The sequence below is a fragment of the Haliotis rufescens genome, unplaced genomic scaffold (genome assembly GCF_023055435.1).
Source record: "Haliotis rufescens isolate VD_foot unplaced genomic scaffold, xgHalRufe1.0.p SCAF_11, whole genome shotgun sequence".
Lineage (NCBI taxonomy): Eukaryota > Metazoa > Mollusca > Gastropoda > Lepetellida > Haliotidae > Haliotis > Haliotis rufescens.
The window spans coordinates 17,614,653-17,635,303 of record NW_025963791.1 but is presented as its reverse complement, the minus strand read 5'-3'; the positions used below and the strand labels follow the sequence as shown (position 1 = coordinate 17,635,303).

The following is a 20,651-nucleotide window of genomic DNA, read 5'->3' as shown; positions in this document are numbered from 1 at the left end:
CTAGCGGGATTGGGTGGTCACGCTCGCTGATTTGGTTGATGCATGTCATTGTATCCCAGTTGTGTAGATCGATGCTCATTACATCAATCACTTGATTGTCTGGTCCAGACACCATTATATACAGACAGCCGTCATATATATATATATATATATATATATGGAATATTGCAACAAACAACAAAAACTTTCATTAACATTTTAGTCTGGGGAGACATTTAATAGATTTGTAAAACATTTCTTCATAAAATCTCTCTCTTGGTGCTTTAGCATTTGGTCCACCACAATCCGATTCCATAAACAGCTGTCTGTGCAAATATATGGAAAAAAAGAGTGGGAAATGTTGCTGGAACGGCGTGGAATTCAATTTATTTACGGATTACCCCAGTAATCTATTCGTGGACTTGCATGACCATTAGTCAAATAAAATCTTGACATTATATCCTTATAAAAGGACTGAAACTGTTCACGTAGTCCGACGTTAATACGATAAATTCATCCAATGTTTCCTTGTTGAAAGGTCAGCCTCATCAGCAGTAATCTCCCTGCGCTGAAACGGAGCTGGAAAGACACAATTCCTTCACAGCAGTGCAATAAATTTAGCGTTTCATTGGTGTGTACAATAAAAGACACAACTCCTCTTGCATCTCAGGTTTATATCTGTGTCAGGTTAAACACCGGTTGTACCATATCTGGATCTATGAGAAACGTCAAGGTTCTTTAAAGGTATAATTATCATATTAGGTATCTGGAAATACACAGCTGTACGTTTTTGTAATTAATCATCGCAGTACGGTGTATTTTGGGGACGCATTTATAATGGGAATTTTCAATCGTTCGGCTGGAATTATGGCCGCTCGATCTAAAATAGGGTTTGTACATTTCATCAATCAAAACTGCTTGACGTTTAATCATGCAGTGACGAAGAAGACGTCCAACTAATGATGCTGACATACTACAGTACCGAGAAGGGCGGCTTCATTATTGTCACCGTTTCAAACAAACTCCTGTTCGAGAAGGTATATAACATATTTGGGATAACAACTTCTCTTATTTGTTTGTTTTTCTCGCGACGTTTCAGATCTACTTCTTGTCCCCTCATCAAGAAGGTATTATTCATCACCTGATGAAGGGGCACGACGTCGCCCTGAAACTTCTTGACAAACAAATAGGAAGTTGTTATCCTCTATAGTGAGTGAGTGAGTGAGTATGGTTTTACGCCGCTTTTACCAATATTCCAGCAATATCACGTCGGGGGAGGACACCAGAAATGGGCTTCACACATTGTACCCATGTCGGGAATCGAACCCGGGTCTTCGGCGTGACGAGCGAACGCTTTAACCACTAGGCTACCCGACCGCCCCTTATCCACTATACCTTTCACGTCCCCGAGCTAATCCAACTTCTAAATGGACAATGAAAGATTATTCACCCCGATTGGTACGGATGATCCAATGGTATAGTATTATTTATGGTGTCTTTAGTTGCCGTATACGGTGTCATATTAGGTTAAATATTAGGAAAATATTTTCTGCTACCCTAATATGACACCGTTTACGGCAACTAAAGACACCATAACGAATATATTATGCTGAAAAGTTTATACTATGTGGTATCCTTGTCGCACATGACATGTCAAAACGAAAACTTGACACTTACAACCGGTATAAACGACAGGACCACTACATATGTTTCCGATACAACGCTTTAATGTAAACATAAACGTTAACAATGGAATATATGTAATGCACTTAATGTGACCGTTTAAATTATTATAGCTAAAATGGATAGAACTATCATAAAAATGCCCGAATGTTAACAGAAATCTGTGGGACACTGTAACTTGATAGCAGTCCGCTTTTCCCTAACGACGGGCTGCTATCTATTCTTTTGCTATGTGACGTCATTGGCGTCACGTTTCTTGTTTGTGACGTCATCCCATAGTATGTTCTATGACGATGCTATTTGTAACTCAGTGACCTCCGCTGTAAGCTTTTTTTCTATATTTTTATGAATAAAGTCACGAACGTGGTTTCTTTAATACATAATGTCTCAGCTCATCACAATTGATGATATTAAAACACTAAACAGTGTCGAATAACGAATTTCTGTACCAGAATTTCCATGTGAAATGTGTGAGGTGAACCTTCCTCCATCAGTTCATGTCCGGTTCAGTGTTCGGTCCAACATCCAGTGCCATGTCTCCTGCCATATTTGGCACCGAGTAATGTCTCTGCAGTCAGTAAAATGACATTGTGTTTGACCTAATTGGACATTAAACTAACGTTTATAGTTCAATATTCCAATATTTCGGGTGAAGGTTTGGGTAGCTTTGGCATTCAATCTGTTGATCGAAGAGTGTTTTCCTGATATTTATACAACTCCATGGATTATTGAGCGTAAGTGACATTTGGCAACTAAACGTGTAAGCAGTGACGATAGGAATATTAGGATTCTTGAATAATATATATTTTCCATGCATCTCTTTTAAAAAGATAGCCGTAATAATTCCGGTGCGGCTCAAAGCAAGATTTATTCACTGACTCGTTACAAAAATGAATATTCCTGCAACACGACGTTTCGATAAGCATATTGCAATGTTTGACAAATGGATCAGATACCAGTTGCGAAAAGCATACGGCAATCTCCAGAAGTGGTTTGAACGATCACCAGATTGGCGATGGACATTAGTTTACTTCTCTACTAGTTACAGTTAATTTCAATCGCTATCTGTAACTGCTTCTGTTTGGTTAATTCATAATAAATAAAGCGACAAAACCCTTTCCATATCCAATAGAAATCGCTGCATAAAGCAGAGTCGATTGTACAATTCCGACTATATCATGAGCATGTGTTTCTGAATCACTATCGAAAAGATGAGCGTACCCTGCCTCGCCTGTGGCACCCGTCACAAACACATGCAGAGGCAAGGCAATTGTTCACCTGAAAAAACATGGGAACAAATGGTACAAGTCAAAAATAGGGAATTGCATCGGACATCATTTTTGTCACTGATGCGTCAAATTTGGAAATGTCCTCCACATATCTTCCATAAAACCTTTTGAAAGCTTTACTGAGGCCTTTAATGTTGCAACCTTGATCAAACAACTTCTGAGCAAGAGTCGTATGACGCTCTTTGAAATCTCGGTGGAAAGAGCATGCTCGATTGTATCTCAAAAGTTGCGAAATGTAAACACCAAAGACCGGAGCGGGAGGAATATTGCTCGACATGAAGGGAAAGTTGACAACTGGAAAGTTGAAGTCATCCCTTGTGGGGAGTGTTTTGTCACTCTGAATCTTTATGCATAGATCTAAATATGAAACAGATGAGGCGGTCCCACTGGTATCCTTTGTTTCTAGTTCAGGTGGGTAAATCAGTGGAAGGAAATTGGCCATTTGATTGTTTATGAACGATATCAGATCATCGATATACCTGAAGTATATGTACTCGTGTAACTCCATTGAAGATTATTGCACTACATAGCGAGTCTTATAGCGGACTTATGCTGGTTATATACAGTGCTAGCCCACTGAGTTTAACGTGGATACCCCAAACAGACACATTATACTAACTACGAGCCAAACCTTAATGCCGAGCGCCAGGCGGAGTGCCACCTTTTAATGCCTTTAACATGGGATAGAACCATCGACCCATCTAAAACTGAAACACTGTAATCAGTGATTCTATCAATTGCATTGCAGGTACATCATACTTCACATATTGTGTTACTACATTCGTGGAAACATTACATAAAACCCCATGTGTAATGCAATGTATGCACAAGTATGACATTAACTAAACTTATTTTATTAAATATTATGACATTGTGCAATGAAGAAATGTATTGGTGTAGAAGGGGAAAATAATAAGCTGACGGCCAATAGAACTTTAGAAATTTTAGAAATTGTAAAAATTTAAAAACACAACTTCAAACTCAATCAGTGCAAAACACATCGCCAAACACAACAATGCTCATTGCAGAAAGGGGTACACGTACACGGCACTATAATTTTGTAGAAAATGCGACAAAGTTTTTTAAAAAATCGCTTGAGCTGCCGAAACTACACGTACAATAAGGGTATACTAATTATCCGGATGGAATGTCAGACACACATGCTAATGAATATCCACCACAGAAATGACACGACTGACACCCGAACAACGCGAGTGGGCATTGGGTATGATACAGATGGAAGCCACCCATGCTACGTTTGGTTTCACCCGTGTTGCTGTAACTAACTTGATAAAACCTTACAGACAGACCGGGAAGACATCAGAGATCAGACGAACAGGCAGGCCCAGAGCAACTACGCCCAATGAAGACCTGGACTTGCGTGCTTTCCATCTCTGGAATCAATGCAAGAGAGTGACGTCATCAACGACAAATGCTTTAGAGCATATGGTTAATCGACAGACAGTGGCCGGGGGGCCCAGAGCTCAAGGATTTGGGGCTTACAGACCTTACAGAGGACAGTTATAGAATGTGCATCGTCGTCAGAGAATGGGATAGACCCGGACTGTACGTCGTTGGCAGCGACTTGACTGACAGAGGGTTATCATCACTGACGAAAGCCGGTTCTGTCTATTCAGAGCTGTTAATCGCCGAAAGGGAGAACGAACGGCGGCATATTGCGTTCATGGGGTCGTGTCGTATGGTGGAAGGGGTGTGGGGAAAGATTTGTAGGCAGGAGAGAACACCACTGGTCATTGTTAACAGAAATTTGACAGTTCAACGTTACATGGATGACATTATTCGATTGTCCCACCATTTCTACAACGGCTGCAACGTGGTCTCCTTCATCAGCATGACAACGCCAGACCCGTTACAGCCCTTGGAGCCAACCATGTCAACGTGTCGCCGTGGCCTGCACGCTCCCCAGACATGTCCCTCCTCGTAGAACACCTCTGGGATGTAATAGATCGTCGTTTCCGACAGCGACCACATCTTCCAACCAACTGACAAGAACTGATCGAGGCACTCCAAGGAGAATGGCGACGTGACGTCATCAGACGAAGGACTTGTTCTGTGCGTCGGAGAGTTTTTGCGTGTCTTGTAGCAGGGGGTGGTCATACACGCTTTTAATGTGACGTGTCATTGAACTTGAGCGATATGTGTGCCCTTTGTCCATTACGTTGAAACTTGTTTTTTCTACCCCACCTCAATTCTTATACTAGAGTTATTTAAAACTACAGTAAAGTGTCTTTTGGCCGCCAGTGTATCACACCCTAACGTATTCACATGAGGGTTGGTTGGTTGGTTGGTTTGTTGTTTAACGCCGCACTCTGCAATATGCCAGCTATATGACGGCGGTCTGTAAATAATCGAGTCTGGACCAGACAATCCAGTGATTAATATCATGAGCATCGATCCGCGCAATTGAGATCGATGACATTTATCAACCAAGTCAGCGAGCCTGACCACCCGAACACGTTAGTCGCCTCTTGTGACAAGCATAGTCGCCTTTTGCGACAAGCATGGGTTGCTGGAGACCTATTCTACCCCGGAATCATCACGGGTCTCACATGAGAGATATTGTAACACCTATTAATGGAAATTAAGGACAGTGATGGAAAGAAAATGAAGGAGTACATTTAAATATTGCCAAATGCCAATTACTGGGTTTTTTCGACAAGCACAATGCTTCGTATCAACATACGTCGTATCGAAACGAAATGTTAATAACCAGTGTGTTCCCTTCGTTTTCACACAAAATATTGCGGTATACATACACATTTGCATGTAAAACTCATGCTTTCAACAATATGTATTGCAGTTTCTTAACTTCGGTGATGATTCTTACTCATTGTAGAATGCCAGTATATGATGTATAAAACAGTATAGAGTGAGACATATAACATGGACGAATAAACATGTCAATTAGATATTTGCAAAGTTGATCACAAATTGTGACTCAAGGTGTTTTGACTTTCGCATCACAATACATATATAATTATACAATAACTATTTAAAGTGGTAAAAATACATTTCTAGAACATGATCATGTCTATATTCGTTTACGTTAAGTTCTCAATTTGTCAGAACAAGAACCAAACAATGTCATTTAGCATTTATAGAATCTGACTCTCTTCGTCCTGAATCGTTTCACGATTATGAGACATATTCTAACGCTTATAACTGCATGTATGTGTCACCCGGTGACAAAGGAAGACACAACTGGCTATAGAAATAGATTTTGGTGACATACAAGAGATATTAGATGATCTGCTTCCATCCAGTAATCGATGGTGAATAGCCTGGCCGTAGCAATGAAGCCAATAATTTGAAATTATAACCAAGATATTAAATAGTAACGAAACTCAATATGGCTACCTTGGGCTGTGTAGCCAATTTGCCATGGTTCTATTCCATGATGTTTCATAAAGGTATATGCAAATGGGGTTATATATACCAACCTAATAGTGATGTATTTTCATGACCACACAAACATGTATCTCACGTCATACAATGTAAAACGTTCTTCTTTCTTACGTCATTATTAATGCAGGGTAAACGCAAGTATGACAGATGTAAAGTGTGCGCTGGATAGAATACTGGAGGTTAACAAATACGCCATGTCAGATCACGCTATGTAAACATGCAGCTATTTACGACGTAACATTGCCCTCGAAGTCTGATGCGATGACGCTCGCAGTGGCTTTTTAAATTGCTACTTACAAACGCACAGAATAAACAAGGGGCACTATCGCGTATTTGCTCACGTGTCTCATCGACCGTAACTGAAATCAAATAAATGCATGCGAAATGATTATATATTAAACACATTATATATGGGAACGAATTGTTTTCAAACAAGAAAAACGAAATCTACGTACCACAAGAGTCGGCATACAATGTATCTATCTGTGATGTATCTTTGATTGGTTGTAGAATGAGCGATAGCATTTGCAATGATATAAGCAGCGGTGCATCCGCGTTGGTTCCCGGAGCAATGTGCGCTGCGACAACTTGTAACACATATGGATGGAGCCTAGTTAAAACGATAGCCTGTTACACCTTTATTGATAAAAGGTGTTTTATAACTGTATATCTGAAACTAGCCACGTGTTTGAAGTGATTGTTAGTTTAGAATAGTATCGTTTGTTCAGTCTGTAACTAAAACACGAACTGACACGATGGAAGGTGACGACGAAACGCTTTGAAAAACTGTATATTGCCCCACCTTTCTACGTCAGAAAATAACGAGGCACTTTATTAGTCGCATCAATGACACAACTCACTTTTTTACCAGCCTTGTATTATTTACCAAAACAAATCCTGAACTATTACAACATTCATATCTAACCCATAGTTTTATTACTACCGTGGCTTTAAATGCAATAAAGTCGGACTACATCTGTAGCACACTGACATATCATTATTATGCATCCGTGCCCTTAATTGAAGAGGAAATAACGTGCAGAACAAACTGGTTTTTTTTTACATATTGACAATAATTAGTAATAAACAAAATGCAAATCTACCATGCATCTATCAACCAACTATTCAGTCAACATAGACATACAGTCATCATAGTATGAAAACATACTGTTCTGTCCCTTTTATTAAATGTGTCTGTCATTTAGTCTAGGTGTCGTTACCGGTGTCATTGCAGGTGAAGTCATTAATTGATTCATTTTCTAAAACATTCTTATACTCATGTTTTAAAATTGAAGAAAAAGTAAGAGTTTTGTCCCAACATACAAGAAATAATGGTAACAAACTTCTCCACAAGATGTGTGTGCTGTTACATAAATTGATGTGCTACATGTATATATGCTAAGTGAAGCTTCTTCTTGTACTGGTATCATAATTTTGTTGTCTAGTTTCCTTACAACCAATTCAGTATCGTGCTATCCTGATTTTCATCACACAAGACCTCAAGACAACTGCTATGTTAAGTCTATTTATTAGTCAAGGTTTTGCAGACTTGATTGAAAGCGTTTACAATTAAATTTTATTTCGACAATTTAATATCAAATATTGTTTATCATGACATAAAGGCAAATCAAGTCTTTGAAAGGCATTTAAAAGTGATACACATAAGGAGGAGAATGTATGGATGTCAACTTCTTTATTATGAGGAACACAACGTTTCTGGGTATATGCTCACCCCTTCATCCGGTTGTACTTCCTAGCATCTTGGGTTGTATACTCCCAAGGGAGCTGAAAATCTAACGCATTATAAATGCTATTATTATTATAATTATTATTATTATTTACAGATTAAAATAAAAAATGCAGCAAAGAGGATTTGGGTGATCCTGGCACAGTCAGGCTGGTTAGGCTCATCATCAGCTCAGGGCCCTTGCCCCCTCTACACGCAGCCCAGACAGCGAATGGAAAATGTGAAGACACCCCAACACTGCAGCCGTCTGCATTACCCAGATTGTCAGAAGGGCTGTATTCCTGGTAGCAAACCCGGGTACTCTCCCAATGTCAGTCAACAGATTGGGAGGTTCCAAATCTAAGGCACCGAGAACAATGGGGATTCGGACAACTTGGTGCGGGTGATGTCAGCGTGACATTTCGAAAGCTATTATTATTATCATTATTATTATTATTATTATTATTAAATAGTATAACATAATACAGTGAAGATATATATTGGAGTAAAGAGAAAAAAGAATATTATTATTGATTTGTTTGTATGGTAGTTTGAGAGAAAGTTGACATAAAATGGTGTGGTCTCATGACATTCAAAGTCTAATGTAATCATCTGATCATTTCCTAGGCAAACTGGATGTAGATCACTTGAGGATCACTTGAGGCTCAAAAATATCATCATCCACATTATAAAGATTGAAAAATAATACACCAACCATCCATATTGCTAATTCCAAAAATATTTCGATGATTTATTTCCATCTCTTTTGTTTTGAACATTATATAGTGTGTGTGAGTTTGGTTTTACGCCGCTTTTACCAATATTCCAGTAATATCACGGCGGGGGACACCAGAAATGGGCTTCACACATTGTACCCATGTCGGGAATCGAACCCGGGTCTTCAGCGTGACGAGCGAATGCTTTAACCACTAGGCTACCCGACCGCCCACATTATATAGTGATATGTAGTTGATGACATAATGTGTTTGTAACTGTTTCTTCAATAATCTCCTGGGCATATTTGCCCACCTCTTTCAGTAGTATACCTTTCATATTCTTGTGTTGCTGTCAAAATTCACAATTTCTGAAAAACTTTACAAGCTGCAAGAGACTTTCATATTTCGCGAACCATCACCTAGCCAACGTACTGAAATGCATGCAAACAGCCTAATCGGCGATAATACGACATACATATGGACACGCACACAACTAATATATGTGTCATGTTTAAAGGCGTTGAATTCAAACATCAAGAATCAGTTGATCCCACCGCCTCGTTTCGGGCGGCCATCAAATGGTCTATTATCAGAATATAAGCAATCATCGCCATCCGTGATGTATCACTGGATCACAAAACATAGATTTCTGGACAAGTTAATAGATATAATAGATCATTTGTCACTATTTCAATACCAACCGACGGGTTTTGCCGAGTCTTTGGCAAGGCAAAAACCGATTAACAGGACATGGTTCTTACTTCCCAAAAGACAAGTGGCACAACGAATTTGTTGAAATCTTATGATACATTATACGTAGAGATACATTTATTCCTTGACATCGTGAAGCAAAACAAATAATCTCATTTGACTGACACTGGGCTTGGAGGAAAAAGGAGATTAATTGTTATGTTTTCGACAGTTACATAATCAAAAAACAAAGCGCTAACGCCAGCAGAAAAATGGTTAATTTGAGTTTGCAGACAGATGCCTCCTTGCCATTTGAACATAACATTATGCATGGGCCTCTATTTATGCGACAAATCTAGCTGTGATGTTCCTGTATTCAATGTGTTGTAACCAATTGTCTGCATGTTTTGCGTTGATGGAGCAAGTGTTGCCATTCAAATTTTAAACGTACGCGTGTTGATGTCTGGAGCCTGAATACTTTAACATAACAATGACTGGTTTAAGTTTCTCTGTACGGTTTCCAATAAACCCTTGGCCGCGACACATTGGTGGCATGTCTCATTGTTCAGCTGAGATAGCTGTTCATGATGTGCACAGTTCTTTTTAAAAATCACTTTAGTTAGCTGACATAAATACAATCAGCAATCAGTCAACGCTTTATCGGCTAATCCTTTGAACAAAGCATGTTGTTTTTACATAGGCACTTCAAGCCCAGGAATGGGTTATTCCGTCCGCTTTAGTAAACCTACATATATTAACACTTACTTTTGACAAATCCACTGTGCAAGATTACAGTAATTAATCAACGTATTATCGGTTAACCCTTTGATCGGTGTATTTTGCAAATAAGCTGACAATCCCTCTCTTGCTGCGATGCCACGTGCATATTACATATTACATACCCATTTTTAGACCAGTTGGTCAACGTCCTGCGAATGAACCGTCAAGGATATATAGCAATCAGTGGTTCGCATTTGGGATCAAACGCAGGACGGTGACCAAATGCATTTTCACTAATTGGGACGTTGTACGAACTTTTGTCGAAATCAGTCATGCAGGTGTCGGCTTTAAAGAGAAAATAATTGAGTGTTCAACAAATTAGATGTTTTATTACAGAAGAAGATGATGATTTTACACGCATTGTGACGAAATATTTTGGATGCAAATGTACAATGCCCGGACAATACGACTAATGAGACATTAACATGTGTAAGAATATGAAGAGCTAAAAAAGAAACTCTAAAAATAGAATATTGACATACACACAATCTCTCGCTTGTGTTGAAAATTAATGTTGGTGTTTGGCACAACATTCGTGTGGAAAATTAAATAACAATATGTTCTTAATGGTGTGGGGCACATCATTCGTTTGTGTTGAAGAATGGTGATAGTATAAATAAAATAATACGTCGTCTAGTTTCACCATATTTTATATTTTCTGTTTTAATAAGGGGCTTTTATTGCAGTGAGAATTTTATACTATTTGGTATTATGTCCGTTTTGGCTTTTGACCTATGGCGCTTTTGTCCACAGGGGCTTTTTGCCCTGCACTCTAAAACTCTAAAAAAATCCAAGTGAATTTACACATTTCGCCCGAACCAATTTGGAACGTTGTACGTTTGAAGAATTTAGTTCTAATCCATGTGATGCATTTATTCCCATCCAAAGAAACATTGGCAAAGGAATCATATTCGATTCTAGAGTGAGTTCTTCATCTAAAAAGTGCCAATGGTTTACACAGACGGCCAGACAATTTCACATGGGCAATAATCTAGTGTAGCATTCTTGATTTGGCGTCCTCACTCTGAGGCACAAAGGCAATTATATATCTCTGTACAAAGACATTTGGGACACGGCCCTGGTACGCTTGGCCTTCTGAAAAGCAACCAACATCAGAATCGATTAGGATTTAACAGACTGACTGGAGCCATTTCGATACATCTCCAAATATTCCTTTATCATATTAGGAGCAGCAAGTTTACCAAGATGGAGGTCATCTAAGTTACGTAATACTGCAAAACAAATGTCTTAGCACCAGACATGATATATCAGCTATCTTCAGATGTTAAAGAAATTACAGCCGGTGGTACGCAACACGAAAGGTTTAATTTAATTTAGCCATATCAAACACGAGGATAACTATATCATGTTTCATAAAGAGGAGGAAATTAGATTTAATCAGTTATAATGATCAGACCTGGTTGTCCCTGCAAGACATGTTGTGTCAAGGAAGAGCCCGTGTAAACACATGCAACATCACCATGATGATATAATCAGTACTATAACCCTAAAAGGCATTATGGACACACCTTCACGACTATTCTGATTACTGTTTTAAATGTATTAATACTTATATATACTGAGGGAAACAAATAAGGGAACACATGAAAATACAAGTGCTCCTTTATTGTTTTCCAGGTTTTGTTCCCAAGCAATGGATGGCAAGCTATGGATGACAAGGTATGGATGGCAAGCTATGCATAACAAGCTATGAATGGCAAGCTATGGATGGCAAGCAATGGATGGCAAGCTATAGATGGCAAGCAATGGATGGCAAGCTATTGATGGCAAGCTATGGATGGCAAGCTATGGATGGCAGGCTATGCATGGCAAGCTATGGATGGCAACTTATGGATGGCAAGCAATGGATGGCAAGCTATGGATGGCAAGCAATGGATGGCAAGCTATGGATGGCAAGCTATGGATGGCAGGCTATGCATGGCAAGCTATGGATGGCAAGCTATGCATGGCAAGCTATGGATGGCAGGCTATGGATGGCAAGCTATGGATGGCAAGCTATGGATGCAAGCTATGGATGGCAAGCTATAGATGGCAAGCTATGGATGGCAAGCTATGGATGGCAAGCTATGGATGCAAGCTATGGATGGCAGGCTATGGATGGCAAGCTATGGATGGCAGGCTATGGATGGCAGGCTATGCATGGCAAGCTATGGATGCAAGCTATGAATGGCAGCTATGGATGGCAGGCTATGCATGGCAAGCTATGGATGGCAAGCTATGCATGGCAAGCTATGGATGGCAGGCTATGCATGGCAAGCTATGGATGGCAAGCTATGGATGGCAGGCTATGCATGGCAAGCTATGGATGACAGGCTATGCATGGCAAGCTATGGATGGCAAGCTATGGATGGCAAGCTATGGATGGCAAGCTATGGATGCAAGCTATGGATGGCAAGCTATAGATGGCAAGCTATGGATGGCAAGCTATAGATGGCAAGCTATGAATGGCAGCTATGGATGGCAAGCTATGGATGGCAAGTCAGAAGGACGGAAGAACAATGACATCTTTATATTTATCGTAAAACATGTGTGCAGCATCGCGCAGTCTAATTCATTGATTGGTATTGATTTAATCTGCATTGAAATATCCGATAACTGCGCTGTATCAATAAAACAAAGAATAATGTGAAAGTAGTAATTATTTACTGTCCATTTATAACATCAGTTCCAGGCTTAAACTACACGCTTTGAAATTGTCCCTGGTGCCGAGAGCGATCGAAAAACAACCAGAAATGCCATTAGGTTATCTCCATAGATAAAGTGATTTTCATTATCATTAGACGAGATTGAGTTTTTGTCCCCGAACCCTTTGTGTTGTCAGCTTGCTCTTGTCACAAAATAAATATTGTACATGTTTGGTGACATTAGAATTAGTTCGACCCGTGTGGATTCCGGGTAACAACCTATGCTGGGGCGACTAAATGGATCGGTTGGTCAGATGACTTGGATGGTGACGGGTCAACGTACCCTAACGGCGTGGGTCATTGCTCATAAAGTCAATCATTTGACTGTCTCGTCCAGCCTCGATTATTTACAGACCGCCATCAAATAGCTGCATTTTTGAGTGAGGCGTTAAACAAGAAACACACACACAGTCACATGAAGTCGCACACACACTCAAACACGCAAACACTCACATACACACTCGCACAGACACTCACCCACACTTACACACACTTACTCACAACTTCTTTGATAGGCATTTAGAAGTTGGAGTACTAAGTAAGGATAAGAATCTGTGGATGAACAACATCTTTATTACAAGAGCGACGTTTCGGTGTAGGTTCTTACACCGTTATCAAGCAATTGTGCTCACAGTGACACACTCACTCACACACACATTAACACGCTCACACACACATTGACACGCACACACATTCACTCACACTCACACACTCACGGATGTGTGTACTCATCTATCTCTGACAAATTACAAATCACTAGGTCTGTGATTTTGTTAGCGAATCGACATTGTCATATGAACTAAATACACCTTTGCCTATATGGTGTGACTAGCAGTCAAAACATATAAATATACACAGATATACTGAATGGCGTGTATTGGGCTTTTACAAGGTCTCACTATGAGAACACTCGAGCAAATGCACCATGTTGTCAAAAAACATGTAAAACTGGTTCAGTTGGCGCCAAAATTAGATATTCAAAGCACCTTTGTGAAGAGATGTGAACGCGTATCGGCAAGTGAAAGGCTTCAAGTTTAATTAATTTCTCACTCAATCATTTTCTCTGAACTGAAGTCCCTGGACACCGAAAATAGAAACCTAATCCCTAAAAACAATAAAAGCAAGCTCCTTTGTGATCATTAAGTTAGTGGCGAACTGTAATTGGCAATCTGATCCAGTACGACAGCTCCTCATATCACCTGATGTCAAACTGACCCAGACGCTAACCAATGCGTCTCAGTATGTAGGCCTGAGGACCGTCTTCACCAATGATATTATCATATAACATAAACTCATAAGCATGATTTGGAGGAAATACAAGGCAATGCCATACACCACTCCCGACCTATGCATTTCGGTATGGGTTAATATTTTTCCATCCGTTGTACAATGTGTGGTTGCTTGTCAAATCGATTAGAAAAGACACAATCTAATTTGCATTGGCAGCGTTGTAACATGATCTAATGATATCTTTCCGCCCTAGTATATGGCGGATGAATAGAAACATAGGTCACATTGCCATAAGAATAGGTGTTGAGATGTTCCGTCGAAACCCAATTTCAGGACACAGTCAGTGTTTATATATTTATATGAAATATATTGCAACTATTGCCACTCCCAGTCTTTTCGATACCTCAAATGTACTTGATTTGATACTTGAAATCGAAAACTAGATTCATGCGACCGAGAACATCCCTACTTCAGCACCTAGGTTAAAACTACCTGAACGAATGTAAATGTTACATTAAACATCTTTCGAAAACCTCCAAGCCAACAAATAAATATTCTACGATTGCAACATTGCCTCTGCAGCATTAGTTCTAAAACGATCTGTGGAGAAATAAATGCCAAATACCTGAACGCAAACCAAATCCAATTTCTAATGAAGGAAACGGCGCCTTCCGGTATAACTAGGCATGATTTCAACAGACATGACACTCAGCGTTTTCCATTTAATCAGCATTTGACAGGAATAGCACACGAATATTCATGTGTGAATACCTGACTCGCTTAAACTCTTTCTGTGCATTGATATCTAAATACACGCTTGTTTTCTTTATGATTTCTACAAAAAAAATGAAGTAAGCACGCGTGCATTCTATCTGTTGATAATCCTTGGTTATACACTGTAATATTGTAAGAACCATCAGAGGGAAAGACGTTAGTAAGGACGTAAGAAAGGAAAATTCAAATACTTGACAACGACATATACCTTGGTCTGTAGAAAGGACACTAGGTGTTCACTGTGTCCTACGTGTTAAGTATTGTTTGAACACAACAAAATAATTTGCTTTTCTTTAATTATTCCTCAGCCACACACCGATAATGGAAGAATAAAGAGGCCAATACCAGAGATGGATGGTACAGTGATTAAAGAGTTGGCATGTCAGAAGGCTGAATACCTTGGTTCGATTCCCCACAAGGGCACAATTCTTAAAGCCATAAGTGGTGTCAACGTTATGGATGATATAGATGGAATGAAGTTAAAGCAGGGTTAAACACCCAAACTCACTGTCTCATTCAACGTTTAGTTTGATTCAATTATGCATTCCGATACTTTGGTTAAAGTTAGAGTGAGTGAACTGGAGTGTATTGAAAGCCGCTTTGAACAGCATGTCAGTTATATAAAAGGCTGTCAGTGTCATCTTCATGTGGGAGGAATGGTGAAACCCCTAATATTAGTATCAGAAGAAGAATGAATGAAGGCCACATGGCCCAGAGTTCATTTACATGAATAATATATGCTGTGCACATGTACATATTTTCTTACAGCAAACGTTCATATTTTTTACATTTGTATTTACATAGGTAAATGTCTTTTCAAATATATGGACAGGTTTTTAATAACAGAATCTCTGGTAGACAGAAGCCTGATCAATTTTGGAACAGATGGTTGCACATGGTAATATTTTGGAATTAAATTTCCTCTACTACTTTTATAAGAAGGACAAGTTATTAATTAACAAAAATGGTATTTTGTATTTCATAGCGGTTACATTTTGTACATAAACTAAACGATGACTATGTGGTTGTATTAAATCGAGTTTTCTGTACATTTAGATTATGGCTTAAACATACCATTTTGAACTAGGAATCTACTTGGATTTTAGAGATCCGGGTTGAATGATAATTGTTGAACCTCACATAGAAGGGCTTGACCTAAAGACATTAAAGTGAAGTATTCTTTTAACATAATCTCCTTCCAAATTGGTACACTTTTGCCAACGATGTTGGAGGGATTTTTTCTCAGTTTTCATCTCTTTGGTTTTCAAATTAACGTTTTTCACAACCTTTATGGCGTAATCTTTGGAGTCGAAATTAGATTCGGCCTGAGCTTTCGTAATGTTTGGGAACAGATGGAAGTCTGACGGAGCCAGACCAGGAGAATAAGGTGAGTGCTGAGGGAGTTCAAGGCCACACAAGTGGATTGAAGCCATGGCAATGACTGATTTGTGCACATGGGCATTGTGCAGATAGAAGAGCATACCCTTTTTCGGCTTCCCACTTCTCTTATGTCTTAATTGCATCAAAGGCCAGCAAGATATGCTCCGTTTATTGTCTGTCCACGATACCACGATGACACCTTCGACATCCCAGGGGGCGGTGGAGTAGCCTAGGTGTTAAAGCGTTGGATCGTCACGCCGAAGACCCGGGTTCTATTCCACACATGAGTATTATGTGTGTAGCCCATTTGCCGGTGTCCCCCGCCGTGATATTGCTGGAATATTGCTAAAAGCAACGTAAAACCATACTCACTCACTCACTCACTCACTCGTAATCCCAGAACACGGAAGACATAACCCTTTCTGCTGATGGAACATTCTTTGCCTTCTTTGGTCGTAGTAATGTCAAATGCTTCCACAGTCTTGATTGTTGTTTGGACACGAGACATGTTGTACCTTGGTGCGTTGTTTTATCAGATATCAGAAGCTTTGGAACCCAACGATCTGATACTCTCTTCATTGCCAAGACGGTGGTCGTCTTCAAGACGCTCACACGCTTATACCCTGCTACCCAGCTCTTTACGTTTGCATATGAATGGGCATCCTTCCATAGTTTTGAACTTATAGCTTCATGGATGGCTGCATGCACTTGATCACTGTCCGTTTCTGAAGTTTGTCCATTTTCCAAAGGTCTCAGACCACTGCTTATTTTACTGATTTGCAATGGGAATATCTTGTTTTTCGAGCTGATTGGACTTGTGCACCTCGAAACTAAAGGTCGGGACTCGCTCAACTCGTAAATATCCGTACACACCACTTGTGATCATTTACAAACAAAGTGACCACTGCCAGATTCTTTAACGAGTAATAATAGTAATAATAGTTCCCCTAAATGATATATGTATAATACGTAGTCATGCGAACCATGGGGTAGATAATGTCATATCTACATGCATGTATTAAAGAAGTAAACAAATAGTATAATATTTCTAAGAAAGAGAATTTATGGATATCAACCTCTTTATTATGAGGAACACAACGTTTCGGATTATATGCTTACTTTTTCATCAGGTGAAAAGGAGACAGCGAGCATATGTATGTACATTTAATTACATGAACAAATAGAAAATAAGATAACAAAAGGTGGAAACTTAAAAAGGGAAGCCAACAGATAATTGGCGCTGATAGGCGATTAGCAAATAAATACTATTAGACAATGGAAGCCAACACTTTTCAGTAATTAGCGCTCATAGTTATGGACAACTAGAAGCCAAGACTAAATAATCGTTGTGTTCCTTATAATAAAGAAGTTGACATCCAAAAATTGTCTTCCTTATGTGTATCACTTTTTAAATGCCTTTCAAACCTATAATATTTCTATAGCTATTTTTTTCCTACTGACTCATACTACGGTTATCAATATATGCATTTACCTGTTGTGACAGTAAATGGTATTTTTATATATATTTTCATGTTTACCCTGAGAACATTCTAAACGTAGATAACTAAACGGGATATAAGGATAGGTCTTCTTTTGCGTTACATAAATACTCTCGTGTTTCACTTATTTCAGAACCGCCTTCTTTCTTTAATGGATAGAGAGTTACTTCGAGGATTGGAAGGTCGGTGGTTCTTGCACACCAAAGACGTTCAAAAGACGGTACTTGCTGTTATCCTGCCTGGCGCTTGACATAAGGGAGGTAAAACAAGGACTGGTCGGCTCGGAGTCATTACCAATGAGTCTGAGTGAGGTATCCATGTTAAACTGCGCATGGTAGCTCAAAACCGGGTTATGTCCTTGCCAGTACAAGCAGCCACACACACACGTGCATGGACGTCGCAATGCCGGTGAAGTAATTTTGAACGCGACGTTAACTCATTTCACTTCACCACTGACTTCAGGAGTAAACGTTGACTGTATCATATTTAGAAACGCATGCACGAGTGATCAATATTTAAGAAATATGCAGATTTTTTTTTAAAAAGTGATAGGGACAAGTCATTTGTCATTGGCGTGTTATAATTTGTTAATACACTTACATAAAATCATAAAGCTCCCCTGTACAATCTATATATCAAAGTATACTACATGCTATCGATGGGGCACTCACGATCAATTAATGTAATTAACAATGCGAAGATGTGTACAGTGATCTCGAAAACCACGAGTCGTACCTTTAGATAATCCAACTGTATGTAGCTGAAATGTCAAACGTAGATTACAAATGCAACACCAATAGTTTAAAAACTAGTATTTGAAATTGCAAAGTATGACTAACCGTTGCTAATACCACATAAGATAGTGCAATGTCATTGCAAATGTGAGATTTGAGTCATTGTCAATGTTCTAACATCACTACATAAGGTGCGAAAGGTTATATAATCCAGTGAATATTTTCGATGTCATCTGAGTTTTAAGAGGTATCCAATGGAATGAACAAAGAACATAAATGTTCCTCTAAACTACAACACTTACCAGCAATCTGTTCTTCTGATAATGGTATGGGTTCTGGGTTCTGAAAAAGTAGAAGATCAATATTTTCAGGCTATTTCTGGTAACATTGCATTCAAGCGAAAGCTATCGTAAAACATGGCGTCCTGAAAATTAGACAGCTATTTGTCAAATCATTCCGAAGTTCCGAGAGCAGGTTCAGTGTATCGATAAACTAATTAAACCCGCCACTGACTTTTTGCAGCATCTGTTGACTCGTGTTAAATGTTGCTGTCTCATCACTTAAAGTGTCCACGTAATACATGGTATGAAAAAGGCATAATATGAAGTAGGTTTTTCTGCTTTATTTCCTTCTTTCTCCGATCTACTCGAACAATGTAACACTTTGTTCGGGAAGTAGAGAGTGTTTTGTTTCAAAACCAGATATTTTTAACCATACTAAAAATATGTTTAAAGCAAAGCTGGAAAACTCAAACACTAGAAGGCAATGTGAAATACGTTATTTTCGTTCCGTTTTGTCCCGTTAATGTAGTGCCAAAATTTCCCTATCTTAGTTAACCATAGCCACATATCTCATTTCGCCAGATATCTGGATAAATTATATTCTCCACATGATCAAATAACGACCGCTCATTGAACATAATCGTTTGGCTGTGTTTAGGGTATGTTAGGGTCGGTAGATATTTGCAGACGCCAGAAGTGACGGGATATTACGCTCATTAACGTATCTTGTTGCATACAAGAGAAACAATGACATCGAGTTCACAGGAAGCAAACTCCTTTCAACCCATATCAATTTGGTACAGTTATTCCGAGACAACATGTGGCCACACGATTCAATCAGACTCCCGCATCGTTTACCATCAAGCTAATGTACAACCTGGTCTTATTGTTATTGTCTTGTTAAACCCATGACAACACTCCAGTCGGAGGCCTCTTGAGATTGACAATTTCAATTGCCTCCTTTGGGGCTACCAATTCAATTTGTAAACATATGTCCATAAAATATAAATTGCGCCGAGAACGTAACATCACATTCTATCACTGAAGCTAGACAGCCAACACTAACAGAGGCAATAAATATGAACATATACATACATGTATATGTATGGAATAATTTAATGGTAAGATATTCAATGATCCTATATGAAAAGGGGATGCGTAGCCTGTAGATTTAATATGTTGTGTGTCAAATAGCCATGCTGGCATCCGGCTGGATAGTGTTCAGACATTACTCAACCCGTGCTCGTTGCTTTCAATAACATTGTAACCGTCTTCGACTTGTTCCTCTTTTCACTTTTAGTGACATTAATGAAATGATTATACCTTCAATGTCAAACAAGTGTCACATGAAACATTACTATCCCCGGGTGTTTCGAAAACTAGGGACTGACCGCGGATCCTTACAATGTGTGTGAGTTGGTTTACAACTATCATTGTGGATCGTTTCTTGTGCCTTTAACCAATGAAGTTTTAAGTCGAGACTCGATAATTTAAAGGTCGTATTTCAGTCACATGTGGATCCGTCAAATGTTAACAATGCGCAGTTCAGCAGAATCAAAATGTTATGTCAACCTGACCTATCATAGTTTAGCTTTCATTTTATGGTCTTAAATCTGCCTAATATTGGACGTGATATGTGACATATGAAGATACCCACCACACGCTATATGTTGCGACCCTTGATCTATTTCATAGAGACCAATTTATCTGGCTATCGATTTGATAGTCACTTATCATTCGCACACCCAAATGTCAACAA

The 20,651-nt window shown here is 39.1% G+C and overlaps 1 protein-coding gene across 1 annotated transcript in view; it reads right to left on the bottom strand.

Annotated features, from left to right (window-relative positions):
* LOC124152029 (calmodulin-A-like) overlaps window positions 1-20,651 on the bottom strand; it is a 48,493-nt gene that overhangs the window by 14,572 nt on the left and 13,270 nt on the right. Inside the window, exon 2 of the mRNA XM_046524750.2 lies at window positions 18,914-18,953. Within this exon, the coding sequence (XP_046380706.2) occupies window positions 18,914-18,953 (40 nt within the window). The remainder of the gene's footprint in view (window positions 1-18,913; window positions 18,954-20,651) is intronic.